The 16579-nt window shown below is 42.6% G+C and overlaps 1 protein-coding gene across 1 annotated transcript in view; it reads right to left on the bottom strand.

Annotated features, from left to right (window-relative positions):
- LMAN1L (lectin, mannose binding 1 like) overlaps positions 1–16579 on the bottom strand; it is a 362659-nt gene that overhangs the window by 170465 nt on the left and 175615 nt on the right. The window contains exons 6-9 of the mRNA XM_078685130.1: positions 12326–12449; positions 10082–10137; positions 7289–7415; positions 24–214 (exon numbers count right to left, since the gene is read on the bottom strand). Of these exons, the coding sequence (XP_078541256.1) occupies positions 24–214; positions 7289–7415; positions 10082–10137; positions 12326–12449 (498 nt within the window). The remainder of the gene's footprint in view (positions 1–23; positions 215–7288; positions 7416–10081; positions 10138–12325; positions 12450–16579) is intronic.

The raw sequence follows: 16579 nt of genomic DNA on the forward strand, positions 1-16579 counted from the left end.
CTGGCGTCAATCCACAGGCTTACCGGCCCTCCTTTCACAGTAGTGGTGGTCTCATTGGCCATGTTACGCCACAGAAAATCCCATCGTCTCTTCTGTTCCTCAGATACCATCGTCAGGCGCTCAGATAGGTGGCCCAACTCCTGCAGGACACGGTTCTGCCCATCCAGGACCATTATCAGCTCCCGCTGGCTGTCAGACTCAAACAGGTCCTCCACTGTAAATGGGGTCAGATGAAAACAAGCACAGAACTATCACTGCCTGCTGGTGGTTCCTCCCTGAGAGAGGTGGCAGGTAACAATGCCTGTGAAATCCAGCACACCATTCACAAAAGCCTAAGTGCATTATCACGAGGAAGATGATGTGGAATTCTGCACCACATCTCATGTCTATGAGATCTAAAAATCTACCAATGCTTTGTCAGCAGTGCCATATAATTAGAAATCTATCATCAGTATATTAGTCACACCTTGCGCTCCACACCATGGATTAGTCAGAAATGCAAAGCACGAATCACAATATGTGGAGAAACAAAATCCCATTCTTGCCTTTTAGCCTCCTAAAGCTTAATCATAATGTCTGTGCCCGCCTAAAAAAGCAGCCACCAGTATAATATCCAAAAATTATTTTAGTGCAGTTGTATAAGACATCAAAATTCAGACAATTAAAAAACAAGTATTTATATAACTTGAATGTAAACATTTATTACTGAAGTATTTTCCTCAGGCTAAAACGAAATGTGGGGGGCTAAAAGTTTATTCTCAACCATTATGGGGCACCTTTAGGCAAGTAAAAATATGTTTGTGTTTTGAAACAATGTACTTGTTGTATTTCATTCTTATGTGACTAAACATTAACCCAGAATGAAATGTGTATTTTTACTTTGAAGTCCGTCTTTGGATCAGATAGAACCAACAGCAGAGCATCCCCTTAGGGTCAACAGTAGTTTCCCTTAATAGAAACAGTAATGTTTCCCCTTTTGGAAACATTAGGATTTGCCATCATGGACACATTAGAGCTGTTACTTCTTGGTACCGCCAGGGCTCCTGCTCCCTTGTATTGTTTCTTGTACCTACTGATCTGTGTTGGTGGAAGCACAAAACACAATCCTGCACATCCCTCAATCCTTATTTTTTACTACGTGCGTTTTGCTGATTTAGGAGAATACAATGCACTAATAATTGCCCTATCTAGAGCCCTGATGTTACCACAAACATAAGATGAGTGAATGCTGTCTGTGAAATAACAATGCTCTTCTTGGGACATTGAAATGTCCCAAGCAGAGTGGACTCTACCATCCAAAACCTTCATTTTTTTTGTAAGTTTTTGCTGCTGGTATTTTGAACTCTGCTGTGGCGTGGGAACCCTTAAAGGTTTCTCACATATTGTAATGGTCTTTCTGAAATGGTTACTGTAATCTCCAGTGCCCGACCTTTACACGATAGCCAGCTACGGTGGCCAGCTGAGGCATGGGGCAATGAGTAGACTGCACATGACATAAACACACAGCAAGCATAAAAAGACTGTTATCTGACTCAGCCTGGGATCATTCTGCACACAGACAGCATTGTGGCAAATGGGGCACAGTCTAGATTGTTATGCTTCAATTGGAGACCAAAAGGGTCAGCACCAATCTTATTTGGGTCTGGGATCTTGTATGATGCTTCACTGTGAACTTTATCTGTAAATGATGCTTTAACTGTAGCTTCAGGCTGGAACTGGATACAAAACTCCGCCTCACTGCCTTGTATATACATTGTGGCTTATTTACAAGACCCTTGCGCCACTTTTGCGTCATGTTTAACATGTTCTCCTTCTTGGAGTTCACAGGCTGGAGCCCGCTTTATTAAAATTGAACCTGGGGTGGGGCTTTTTTATCCTCTCCTGAGGGCAGAACACCTGTTATAGGTTAATATGCATAATCAGATCTGTGCTGGAAGGTCTGCTCAGAATAATATAGAGTCTCCAGTTGGAAACTGGCGTTAAGGTATTATATTATTTTGAGGATTTGCCGGTACACAAATTATCACATGGTACCTCACAAAACGTGGGAACACATTAGGCATATGGGGCTAGTTGCCCCAGTGAAATTTCTTTACAGTACACCCTGTTTAGTCTATGAGGATCCCTCTGAAATGGCTCTAGATGGAAATTTCACTTGAAATCTTGTAAATATTGCGAACAAGCAAAGAATTAAAAGAAGCTATACAATCATTGCCTATAGGGAAAGCCATCGGTGAAGATACTATTCCATTGGAGATCTATAAATTATGCTTAGATGAGTTAATACCTCTCTTTTTAGAAGTGATAATTCATATCGGCAGAACTGGGTCGGCACCCCGCTCATGGAATAAAGCTAAAATAATTTTTTTTCACAAAAAGGGTAAACCTAAGGAGGAGATGGGTTCATACAGACCGATATCCCTGATCAATGCAGACGCTAAGATCTTTGCAAAATGTTTGGCCAAAAGGCTTGCACCATTAATGCCCAAAATTGTAAATACACAACAGCACGGGTTTATAACAGGGAGGGATACCTCAGCTCATATCAACACGGCAATAACAGCATTTGATATAGCTGAGGTAGAGACAACTCCTCTTGCCATGATAATGCTAGACACCGAAAAGGCATTTGATTGGGTGGGATGGGACTATTTATGGCACACAATGGGATCGATGGGATTTGAAGGAGACATTTTAAACGGGATCTAAGCACTTTACGATAAACCGACGGCATATACTAGCTATGGAGGGCTCATCTCGCCGTGTTTTCCAATCAGTAGGGGCACACGACAAGGGTGCCCCCTCTCACCTTTATTATTTGCCCTCTCCTTGGTACCGTTTTTAAAAGCTCTGGATACCCAATCTGGAATAACACCATTCAAGACGGGTACGCAAAGTTTAAAAATTACTGCGTATGCTGACGATATTGCTATCTACTCGTCTGAAGTACACGGATCTCTAAGAACTATTAATATTGAAGCATCTAAATTTGGCATAGTGTCAGGCTATAAACTGAATGCTCATAAAACTCAAATAATAGCCAACTTCGCTCCCTCGCCACCGGTGCCAGAAATCTGTAAGGTTGCTACCTACCTCGGAGTTAAGATTACTTCAAATATTAAAGAACTTAATGCTATCAATTATAATGATCTAACGAAAACTACCAACTCGAGTTTAAAAAAATGGCATAGACTACCATTAAGCTTAATTGGTAGAATAAATCTGATTAAAATGAAAATTATACCCAAATACTTGTATTTATTTAGATCAATCCCTCTGACTCAGAGTAGGCTTTTCTTTAAACAATTAGACATGATCTTTGGTAACTTCATCTGGGGGTACAAGAAGGCAAGGAGGTCGTTAAAGCTATTAAAAAACCAAATTGGATCGGGTGGTCTTAATTTTCCCGATATGAAACTATACTTTTGGGCATCATTTGTAAGACGCTTACGCTCACTATTAAATTCTGAGGACCTGCTCTCTTACCATTATTTACTACTAAAAGGAGACTCCAATCAATTTTTATTTCACATCACAGACCCCAATTACTATAAACGGGTTAAGTTTAAGACCGCACGTGATATAATAAGAATATGGAAGGATATTCTTGACTATTGTAAAACTACTATATTTCACTCTCAACTTACTTTGTGGAATAATCCTGGTTTACCGAGTATATTTAGTGATGGGGAATTTCGAAGGTGGCATCTGAAAGGTATTGGGCGATCTCTACAACTCTCAAGGTATACTAGATTTTCTTACTTTAAAACACTTATTTGGATTATCCGAAACTCATAGGTTTAAATATATACAAATTTATGATTTTCTAATGCATAAAAACAGAATTAATACTGTGTCGAATGGGGGCATTTGGGATTACTTAAATTCTAAGAAAGAAAAATCTATCATTAGCACGACATATACATTTTTTATAAGCTTAAAACCTGACGATAACGATGTACTTGCTAACAAATGGAATTTAAAACTAGGAACAAATCTCACAGGTAAACAAATAAGTCTTTCATATACTAATATTCATAATTACGTACGATCATCAAGCTTACGACTACAACAATATAGAACCATTTATATGCTATATTACACACCAGAAAAGTTTTCAAAATGGTCTTTAAATAATACCTTGGGAGAAAAAACTAAATGTCCGAAATGTGCTGAATATGGGGAAGACCTTGTACATATGTTGTTTTCATGTTCAAAGCTTAGGAAATTCTGGGAAAAGGTGGAAAAAACTCTAGTTTCAAAAAACATTCTTAGCCCCCCAATAACAGCTCCTATGGTAAGGCCAGGGACAGACCAATTTGCATATAGCCAGGTTCTGAACTGGGATGGTGCAGTGAGCTAAAAAACGGTGATGGATCAAGCCCTGATCTGTTGACTGGGTAGGAGTGTTCTGATTAACTCAGATACTCTGTCCATCACCACCCCCTTTTTGTAATTATTTTGGCCACCATGAGTGTGGAAGGGTATGCTCAGACATGAGTCCCTTGCTCATTGCACCATCAGGATTCAAGCAAGCCGGGCCGAAGACGGCTGTAATGCCAGAAACCGGTCCCCGGAAGCTTGTTTCCTTTCCAGTGAAGAATTGGCTTGGTAGTTTGGTCTGCCCTGTTCCCATGATGCACTGGGCCAGGGACAGACCAATTTGCATATAGCCAGGTTCTGAACTGGGATGGTGCAGTGAGCTAAAAAACGGTGATGGATCAAGCCCTGATCTGTTGACTGGGTAGGAGTGTTCTGATTAACTCAGATACTCTGTCCATCACCACCCCCTTTTTGTAATTATTTTGGCCACCATGAGTGTGGAAGGGTATGCTCAGACATGACTCCCTTGCTCATTGCACCATCAGGATTCAAGCAAGCCGGGCCGAAGACGGCTGTAATGCCAGAAACCGGTCCCCGGAAGCTTGTTTCCTTTCCAGTGAAGAATTGGCTTGGTAGTTTGGTCTGCCCTGTTCCCAAGATGCACTGGGCCAGGGACAGACCAATTTGCATATAGCCAGGTTCTGAACTGGGATGGTGCAGTGAGCTAAAAAACGGTGATGGATCAAGCCCTGATCTGTTGACTGGGTAGGAGTGTTCTGATTAACTCAGATACTCTGTCCAACACCACCCCCTTTTTGTAATTATTTTGGCCACCATGAGTGTGGAAGGGTATGCTCAGACATGAGTCCCTTGCTCATTGCACCATCAGGATTCAAGCAAGCCGGGCCGAAGACGGCTGTAATGCCAGAAACCGGTCCCCGGAAGCTTGTTTCCTTTCCAGTGAAGAATTGGCTTGGTAGTTTGGTCTGCCCTGTTCCCATGATGCACTGGGCCAGGGACAGACCAATTTGCATATAGCCAGGTTCTGAACTGGGATGGTGCAGTGAGCTAAAAAACGGTGATGGATCAAGCCCTGATCTGTTGACTGGGTAGGAGTGTTCTGATTAACTCAGATACTCTGTCCAACACCACCCCCTTTTTGTAATTATTTTGGCCACCATGAGTGTGGAAGGGTATGCTCAGACATGAGTCCCTTGCTCATTGCACCATCAGGATTCAAGCAAGCCGGGCCGAAGACGGCTGTAATGCCAGAAACCGGTCCCCGGAAGCTTGTTTCCTTTCCAGTGAAGAATTGGCTTGGTAGTTTGGTCTGCCCTGTTCCCATGATGCACTGGGCCAGGGACAGACCAATTTGGATATAGCCAGGTTCTGAACTGGGATGGTGCAGTGAGCTAAAAAACGGTGATGGATCAAGCCCTGATCTGTTGACTGGGTAGGAGTGTTCTGATTAACTCAGATACTCTGTCCATCACCACCCCCTTTTTGTAATTATTTTGGCCACCATGAGTGTGGAAGGGTATGCTCAGACATGAGTCCCTTGCTCATTGCACCATCAGGATTCAAGCAAGCCGGGCCGAAGACGGCTGTAATGCCAGAAACCGGTCCCCGGAAGCTTGTTTCCTTTCCAGTGAAGAATTGGCTTGGTAGTTTGGTCTGCCCTGTTCCCATGATGCACTGGGCCAGGGACAGACCAATTTGCATATAGCCAGGTTCTGAACTGGGATGGTGCAGTGAGCTAAAAAACGGTGATGGATCAAGCCCTGATCTGTTGACTGGGTAGGAGTGTTCTGATTAACTCAGATACTCTGTCCATCACCACCCCCTTTTTGTAATTTTTTCCTTTGGTAATACTCGGCCCACATCTGACTAACCAATCACATCACATACTGTTATCAATATTAATCTCTTGTGCTAAATTAATCTTAGCCAGAGCATGGATCAGCCCTAACACACCTAATGCTATGGAATGGTGGTACTTGGTCAACGAAATAAAAATTATGGAGTGCACCTTAGCAGAGTTAAGAGGTATTCGTTCGCTATATAAATTTGAGAAATTATGGGGGGACTTAGAATGAATTGATTGTTCCAAAGGCTACTTATAATTGCCAAGCTGATCTCGTTGTAATAGTCTAGGATTTCTTTTAATTTTAGCAAACGGAATGTTGATGTATATCTGTTTGTTTATGTATATGATTTATTTGATGAAATGTAATTATTCTGAATGTATTACTGTCCCTTACCAGGTGAAAATAAAATAAAACTTTAAAAAAAAAAAAGAAATCTTGTAAATATTTGTCATTTTTTGCGTTGCATTTGTGTGTGCATTAATGTATTTTCCCTTTGTAATGGAAGAAGCCCCTGTTAAAAATTAATGTATTGATGGTTCTATGTGCACTGTTGAGTTTTACGTTTCTAGCCCACAACACCCTCCGTTTCAGCCTTTGACTGCCCAGCCTAATTTTCTAATGGTTTGGTGTTAAAAAGGGTTCTTGGTCTCCTGTTTGAGAGTCTCTGGAATACAGGCACCTTGACACAGTTGTGAAAGACCCTATTGACACAACTGGGGTCCAGAGCCTACTAGGACCACATTTCTCACATCATTTATTAGTTGCATGTGTCCACACATCTGAATAGGATTTGGGCCAAATCATGGCACAAGCTACGGCTATGGTGCCTCAACCTTTAAACATGTTTATATGAGAAATAACTGTACAGTGTATTCAATATAGACTTCTTCTGAACTATTAAAAAAAATGTTCCCATCGCCTTTTGTTCTACGTAAAGTAACTCATGCTGGACCAGCTCCTGTAACTGCAAAATCGTTTTCTGTAAAGAGTCCCGGTGCTCCTTGAAACTACGCCAGGCATTGGTCAGTACTCTTCACAAGGTACTCGAGTCGAAAAGAGAAATAGGATGGACCTACTGTTTTAAGCTTCCGACTTACCAGGGGGCCTGTCCTCTGGATGCTGCTTCTGGAAGTCCTCCTTCTGCTTCTCCAGCTCTTTCTGAAAGTGCTCGAAGTCTTTCTGAAACTTGTCCTTCTCGGTGTCCGAGATCTGGGCATCTGCTGCCTGAGGAGAAGGGTGAACATAAAGTCATCACCATATCGTTAATGCTGAATATCACAGGTTTCATGAAGAGATTAATGAATTAGTACACTTGTTACATGCACACGGCCAACATAGGTCTCTTGGTACGTGTGGCAAGCTTCAACCGGGGACCTGATAAGATATTAAGAGGGGCAGGACATTTCTTTGGAACCAGACTTTGACCACGTCAGCGCCTCTGCAAGTATTACATGGAACCAAGTACATGGGTTCTTGGTATGGGATCAGTAAACAGAGGGAGAACTGTGGTTCAGATGCCCATTACCACATTCATTCATTTAGGAAGGACTGTTGATGGGCACTGACTATTAGGTAGGGAGCATAACAATAACAGGCATTAAAATGAAGTGCACTTCATCAATCTGGAAACACCTACCCACTGTTGGGTCATCTATAAACTTTTTTGAACTTATTATCAATGCCTTGACCTGTTCTACCATACCACCATCTATAAACTTCTTTGGACCTTATTATCAATGCATTGACCTGTTCTACCATCCCACCATCTATAAACTTCTTTGGACCTTATTATCAATGCCTTGATCTGTTCTACCATACCACACTCCTCCTATTTGACAATAACATTACTAATGGAAGGTCAGTTATAGCCATCCTACACTCCCATTCTTGGGTCACATCCTCAATCAGGAGAGGGGAGAGCTAGGAGGCTTAGACTATAGTGCACGTGGAACATCCTATGGGTGGTGTGTGGATGGAGTATTTAAGGTTTCCTCAACTTAGAATAACTCCCCCATGGTCTGTAGACCATGAGGATATTGGTGAGGGGATGTCCCCTGGACCTGAAGTGGTCACGGGGTGTCTGCCGGTGAGCATGGTAACTGTGACCACAAAATATGATTATGCTGTCTCAAAGCATTGGTGAGTTTGGGTAATGGCAGCTACGTTACTATCTTGATGATGCATATCAGCTTCTCCACACAGTTTTATGTACTGGAATCACATGGATATCATCTCCATCACCCCAACAGGAGCTATGGCCTACGGCTCAGCATCAGAATCAAACCACAACTATGGAGAGAGTTGGCTGTGCCAACTGATAGCAGCATCCTAATACCTGGGGAATGGCAGGAACTTGTCCTTTGGCCTGGTGGTTACAAGTTCAGGAGTGGAATTAAGCAAAGATTCTTGGTCTGCAACACACGCAGATTATAACTATTAATTTGAAATGTGAGCTATCAATCTAGTGACCACGCTGTGTAAGCTTGGGCCAATTTGGACTTTGGTGGACAGAGTGCAGTCTGTCATGTGGCAGATGACATTACCTCCACCGCCCTAGTGGGCTACGTCCTGCCAAATTTTAAAGATGACTGCTGGCACAGCGGTCCTGTCTGTACGTTGGAAAAAACTGCCTTCCTAGTGGTTTCATCAAGGTGCAAAAAGTTTGTTGGACGGCTGCAGTCCGGTTTGACAGCCATCCACCAAACTTTAAACATTTTTTTTAATAGAGAAACTCCCAAAATGGGAACTTGTTTTTGAAAAACTAAAAACAAATGACCCCCCCTCACACCCTCACAGTTGTATCCCAAGGTGTGGGGATCGTTATTTTTTCTGTCTATTTCTGTCAGGTTATCCCCACCACGTTTTTCCTGGAAGTGACAGTCAGAATAAAGAACATCCCATCCAACCTAAATAGGGTGGGTGTTGTAATAACCTTCCTCTGGCAGCCCTTACTCTATCAGATGAGGCTTTCTGTCGACAGAGCCAATGGAAGCTCTGTCGACAGAAAGCATATGGTGCACCAATCTGTAAATGAGGCAGGCGTAACGAGAAGTTAATGGACAGGGCCGTAATACATGTTGCGACGGAGTACTATTTCCGCCAACCTCAAAATCAGCCCCTTCATAAACATCTTTTGCCGTGTTATTTATGCATGCAATCTTCCCATTGGGCCTACCTCAATATCTCGCCACCCACTTCCTTATCCTCCTTTACCTCATCAAAATCACATACTTATCACTGCCTTATCCACCTGTCCTTATTATGTATTTCACCAATTTGGCATTTATATTTTTACCTTGACCATTTCTTCTAATCCATACCTTGTTCCTTACTTTAAAACCTTTCAGTACTCATGCCCTTACACTAAATAATCCCCTCGACAACACTAACCCTCACCTGTCTTTTACCTAAATCTATCCTACACGTTTCCTACACCCTGACCATAGACCTATTACTTATATTTATTTAAAACCTAGCGTTTTCTCTTATCCTTACACTGGCTCTTTAGCTATCCTTTACTGGGGCTCTGGATTTCAGGTCCGTTCACAGCAGGGTAACCCTGTCCCAGCACAATGGAATCTTTCTATACCTAATATCCACCACTCAAATTACTTTCATATTTCACTATACTAATTCAACACTAATCCTTTATGGGTTCCGGAGTAGCGTGATACTCACCAAAAAAGCACTTTGACGCCTCGTTGGGGGTAGTATGCGCTATATAAATGCAATTACAATACAATACAATACAAAGCTTGCAATCTTTTGCACAATCTATACAAGCCAGATTGTGCACCTCAGAGTGAACTTGTAGAATATGCGCCTGCCCTTCTTCAGCAGTGAATATCAGCATTACCTCTCTCCTGTCGAGCAGGAATTCACACAGTTACCTCTTTCCATGTGTCACTCAGGCTGAAGGTCAGGAAGGACAGGACATCATGGTCATCTAGAGAGAAGAACAGACAGGAGGAGTCAACATGTGGCTTTCAGCCTCGTCTAAATGGCTACCTGCTGAGGACAGACCCTTTAGCTCTTCCTGTATGGACTTTGTCATGGAACAGATTTGTAACGTTCTGACCTTAAGATGGGTCTGGAAAACAACTACACTTCTGCCCCCTCTGTGAGGCCCTGCATAGATGTTGGAACATTTAAACCTTCATGCCCAGCAGCCCAGCAGCCCTTTGTCTTAGTGTTCAGGACATAGATGCCAAGTTGTACTGGCTTGTTGAGTCCATGCTGCGCCCAGCAATAATTTGTTAGGACCCCAAGGGTCAAGCCAGGGTTCTTTGCATGGTTTATCCTGCCTGGATCTGCCCAGAGCTGAGGGTTGAAGCAGTGATCCTCCTGTGCTGTGACCTGAGGAGGAAGAGCAGCTGGAGAGGGCAGGAGGGAGCTGTCTGCTTGTCCATCCAAAGTCCTTCTATGGGATGCTGAGGATGGGTAAAAGCAGCTGAGGGCCAGTCCAAGACTAACAGAATATTGGTGTTAGCAGCAGGATAGAACTAAAGCATTATCACTTTAAACTCAGAACATTTGTCTTACTCATTTAGTAAAGTCTCTTTTCAAATGTGCCAGCCAACTCTAACTGCTCTTTGTGTTTTAAAATGTTGCCACGTTTTATAATTTATGAGATCAACTAGCCCTGATATTCGACACAGGTGTGTGAAATTAACAATAGGGTAAATAACTTACATTTTCTGTAAACATTTCTTTTTGTGATGATATTTGGTTTGCTGTTGTGTTTGTACAGTCCTTAAAGTCAGGAACCCACTACCGAGCCCTAACAGGTATCTTAAAAGTTTGGGAACATGTTACATTTCTGTGAGTAAAACTGAACTCGGTTCATGGCAAGCTTTCTGTAGTGCATCATACAAGTTAATTTGACAATATTTCCATTCCATTCCTTAATCCTGACTGTCTTAGTTCCTTGGTTCTATTGCATGTCAGTTATGGTCGGATGCTGATAGATGGGTGCATTCTCTGTTAGATGTGGCCCCTGTGTTGTCTAAAAGAGGCAATGCTTGCAGCCGGTAGGGGCTCTCTGTACACGAGCCAAACTGGGGCAGGACCGTCACACGCGGACCTGGCCTGTTTGCAATACGTCCCACACGTTTCGCAGAGTTTGTATTCTGAAAGAGATGGTTGTGCTACCAGAAAAATAGATAATGACCTTGACCCCACAACATGGGGACATGCCTGCACTGGTAATCTTCATATGCAACAATGCTGGGAGCATCACTCAAACAACAAATTCAACAAGTGTGGAGCTGCATATGTTTACAAAAAAGAGAGATGAGGCAGAAATAAACACTACCTTGACACACCCCATCATTTAGTGAAAGAGGTGGGTCACCCCAGTGTGAACTGTGTTCAGAAAATCTGCTCGCAGAGACAGTATGACGGGAAGGAAATGATAAGCAATCACTGGGCAGGAAAACAGAGCTTTTGGTCCAAAAATATCAGCTGGTCCGCCAATGCATTCCAATGCCCTCTAGTCGAACTCTTAATGGAACTGAGATGCTTGTGTTCCTCAGACACTACCTGGGTTGATCTAACAGCTGCCAGTCATCGGTTCTTCTCCATCAGCAGCATCAGCACCCAAAATCTGAGTGCCTTGTTTGTCTCCAATCTTTAAGTCCTCAACCGCATGACAACATGTTGCCCTCCTCTTTTGTCTTCCTTAAAATCTTGGACCACATTCATCCCACCCACTCCTGCCTATTGCAAAACCACAGCCCGGTCACAATCTCCTCTCTGCTGGCCTACAGAAACTTTCCCCTTTCCCCTTTCTACACTCCAAGTTGTGCAGGATGTTGTATAACACTTTGGGCCCCACATAAAAATATGTTTTTGATATAAACATGTTATGTGATATAAACCTGAGACGGTAGGGATTTTATAACTTGTTGTATTGAGACCAATTTATGTTATGAAAGGATTCTGATCTCAACTTGATTTTATTTCAAGTTCAGACCTTTCAGCTTTCCCTAATGCAGTGACTGAGGTTATGTGGAGGGTGTTCAGGTTTTGATCTGAACCTAGTTTACCAGATTCTATGCCTGAGTATTCCAGAACAAGCCTCCTCATCCTGCCACTAAGAGTTGAGCACACAACCAAAGATGATGAAGACAGACCTGCCAGGGCACCCGTCGCTGCCGACACTCCAAAGAAGCCCAACGAGGGGACCACCATATTCTTTATTTCGGTGCACGTCTCGTAGAAATCATCCCCGGGAGTGAGACCAGTATTGATGGCAATCTAAAACAATGAAATTGAAGGTAAGGCATTTACATATCACTACTGTCCATCTTTTTCCCATCCAATCAGGGCCAACCCTAAAAAAAAGCTCTGAGTCTAAGCCAGATATAGTCAGTCAGTCAGTCAAATAACTTTATTCGGTTAATTAAAACCATAAAAGCAGTACATAATTCATAAACAATAAAATGCCATTAAAAATACAATTAAACAAGTTTCCAAAATGATTGCAAATCCTATAAAATCCATTAAAAATGCTTAAAAGAGAGAGAAAATTATTAAATGATATAGAACTCTACAATGGACTATGGCCTTCCTCCCTCACCGGAAAAACCAAAAGATGAAATGACACAGAAGCAGAAGCACCCTTGGATTTGCTATGAGAGTTAGATCCACAAGAACCTTACTCAAAGTAGATCCCTTCAACGTTCAGAGCAATGGAGTAAAAAGTCATGTATAACATATTATAACACAGGTTTTATGCTATTTTATCCGTTGCATATCATTCAACAGCTATAACTTACTGCATTGAGCAGTGACGTCTACCCCAGGGCAACTATCACGTGCTATCGAAAATACGAAATAAGTTATAAAATCAAATAGAACAAACTAGACATCTTGACAGGACCATCAGAAATGTTAATGGCTCATTATGGCTGATGAATCACCATAGCAAATGCTTTAAGGGCTGGTCTCATCATATTACAGTAATGACCAACACAGGATCCATAGAAAAGGTCAATTGCAAAAGGGAGCCCCGCCCCTTCCCCCACCAAATTCAATCAGGACAGAATCGTTGCATGTGAGTAGCCTGTTCATCCGGTTTAAATTCTCCTGCCATTACACTTCCAGTCTTTCGAAAATATCTAGCCACAGCACACAGAGAAAACTTAGCATTGAGGTTTAGAAATGTATCGACCACACACATCAGGACACATCAGGACATTATATGTATGATAGCAAGTGCAGTAGGAGTTAAAGGATAGATGTTAACCAGAAGGGTGTAAAGAAAAACATGCCAGCTATCTAGGACATTAAATAAAGTACAACAAAAGATAGCATTAAAAAGGTAAGTAGCAAGCTGAAAGGAATAAAGGATCTGCAGAGAACAGTGAGATCAGACAGAAAAATCAATATCAACTCATTGGGTATTACAGAAGGATATCAATCATAGGTGGAAGCAAATACAACAGAAGGGCATTAACAGATGGATACCACCCCTAAAAAAGGGTTGAAAGGGAAGTTAAGGTGGGTGAATCATCTGCTAAACTAAAGAATGGTTGTTGGTGGAGGATGAACAGGCCGGCCAAGATTGATGCGCGCTTGCTGAACAGAGAACAAAATGTGGAGGTAAAAGAGAGCTAGAGATGTTTTCATGCTGATGTTGGTGATTTTGGTTCACTACTTTCCTCTCTACAGATTCCATGGTCAATTTGCCCATTGAAAATGCCTCTTCTGGTGCGTGTGAGTTGTCTCGTTCGTTGTGTGATCGAGGGCGGTTGTTGGATGTAAGGGTGGTAGTAGCAAGAAGGAAGTTAAGATTTCCACCGAGGTGAATGATGACAACATCATATCACCAAGTCAAAGGAGTAATTCATCTGTAATGGAAGCAAATATTATGGACTGTCGTCCCATAGAAAAATTGTTACACCCAAAAGATTAAATGAGTTTATTTTAGGCTAAAGCTGAATTGCAGTACTATGCTTTTTTAATATTTCTAAATGTTGCTTTAGATTTTTTAGCATTTCGTTACGGAGTTAGGAGATGTTTGTACTTTTAGCTAAACTTGTACAAGTAACGTTTTTTGTGGGCTGCGCAAGCTGCTTTCCTGTACCAGCTGCTGTCTTGTGACAAGCATTTTTTTAGACTCTCGATCTGTTGTACACTGGATCTGGTAGTTAGTTGCTGGTGACCTTCTCTTACGGTCACTACTCTGCTGCTGCAGACTTTAATACTATATTAGAACATTGGAATGTTGGTACCTCCATTAAAACAATGAAGTGCTCCCGGCTTATAATGGCTGGTATAAGCCCGGAGCTCCAACATTCCAATGTTTCTTTGTTCACAGCTCTGGCTGTGAACAAAGGCTTCAGGGAGCCTGTGGGGATTTCAATCCCCTCGCGCTGTGGTACTCTAATTCTGCACCCCTGTCATAAGAATCGCCGTATCATGACTATTTTGGTAACATCAGACCGAAAATGACAAGTGTAAGGTGTGCGAGTTTTTTTCGTCATATTCGAGCGACGAGATCACCAGGAAATCAGGGATTCCGTTCTGAACCCTCGGGTTCCATTTTGTATACGGCAGCCATTTTGTGGTTGCCCTCACATAGGCCGATGACAGTGGCCGAACGAGTCCTAGGAACACGTACACTCTCTGTTGACTTCTGTGTGACCTGGGCAAGCTAACTCCACTGCCCGAAGCCAAACCTGTTCGGCCAGTTCCTTTGCTAGTGGCCGATCGAGATTAGGAATCAAGCCACAACATGCCATAAACCCTGTATTGCAAACAACTATGTCTAATCTAACTCACACCTGTCTCTGTTCCTTTCTTTATGGCCTGCTTTACGATGAGGAGGTGCCCAATTTTATTAGGGGTCCGTCCGATATCTGATGAAAAGTGTTGGGCCTTGCCGGGTAATTGATTGTGGGCTGGACAAACTGAAATATGGGCTTGTCATCATGATTCTGCTTTTTCTTTGTCGTGAAAATATGTAAATGCGTCAGCGCAGCGGACGAGCGCAGCGGGCGCGATGTAGGCGCGCCGGAGTCGCGCCAGAGTTAAGCCCGTCTGCGCCCGTCCGCGCCAGTACGGGCCCAGGGACCAGTTCCCCTGCCCGTACTTTTACGTCATATTCTCGCACTGCCTTACTTCGGTTGCGGGGATCACCCTGTTCCTCGGACATTGTTCTGAATTGCCAACACGCGCCCATCACTTGTCCTCACTGTTCCCTTGCCTTGGATTCTTTCAATTCAAGTATTAACTGTATCTCATCCACCTTTTGGAATATTCCTGCCATTAAGTCAATCCCTCCTACTACTTTGCACAATCCCTGCACTTTTCTGAGCTTCATCAGTATTAACTGCCGCTCTCTCTCGAAGCACAAGAGAGATATTTTTGATCTTCTAGTGACAGCTAGTCCAGCTGCCATGTTTGTCACAGAAACTTGGTTAAATGACAGCTCTGGCCCCGACATCGCCATGGCTCTCCCTAACGATTACACCTATGTAGGACGTAACCGAGTTCTTAAAGATGGTGGGGGAATTGCCATTATTTTCAAGAGAGAATTCTCTTGCAAATGGGAAGACCTCGATTTTCCTAACTGTGAAGCTGGTTTATTTAAACTGACACTTTCCCCTCACTTCACCTTGACCGGTTCCCTGATCTATCGGCCACCGGGCTCTGCTAGCAGCTGGGCTGCCTCATTTCCTGAACTTATTGCCCCGTTTTTAGTGCAATCAACTAATTTTATTATTGTAGGTGATTTAAACATCCATTTCAATTCTACTTCTTGTGTTATTTCTAAACGCCTTTTACAGGATCTTGAAGCGCTTGACCTTCACCTCCATAATTCGGACCCTACCCATAAGGCTGGCAATCTTCTAGATCCCATTATTTCAAACCTTACAGACATCTTTTATCAATCGGCAATTCCTGTCCTCTGGTCTGACCATTTTATCGTCAACTTTTCAATTAAAATGACTGGAGCTAACTCCTCGAGTTCTGTTCTTCCCCATAAAGCCAGCAGGAATTGGAAACGTCTAGATATAGATAAATTAAATTCTCTTCTTGCCAATTCAAAACCCACGGTTTCTAGCATGACCATTAAAGAGCTACCTGCTGTTAGATCATGGTTGACAACTGCTTTGGACTCATGCCTCCCCACTCAAAAAAACAAAACACAAATGCATCATCCACCGGCACCTTGGTTTAATGACTCTCTTCGCCTAGAAAAATCCAAATGCAAAAAGCTGGAACGTATATGGCGCTCCAATTACAACCCAGATCACAAAGCAAAATACAAGTTTGCTCTTAAAGCCTATCACTCGGCTTGTGATATCGCCAGAGCCAACTTTGCTAACAGCACCATACTTACAGCACAAAACAGACCTAAGGCCCTGTTTAAAATAGTT

Source organism: Lissotriton helveticus, chromosome 3_2, assembly GCF_964261635.1.
Source record: "Lissotriton helveticus chromosome 3_2, aLisHel1.1, whole genome shotgun sequence".
In the NCBI taxonomy this organism is placed as follows: Eukaryota; Metazoa; Chordata; class Amphibia; order Caudata; family Salamandridae; genus Lissotriton; species Lissotriton helveticus.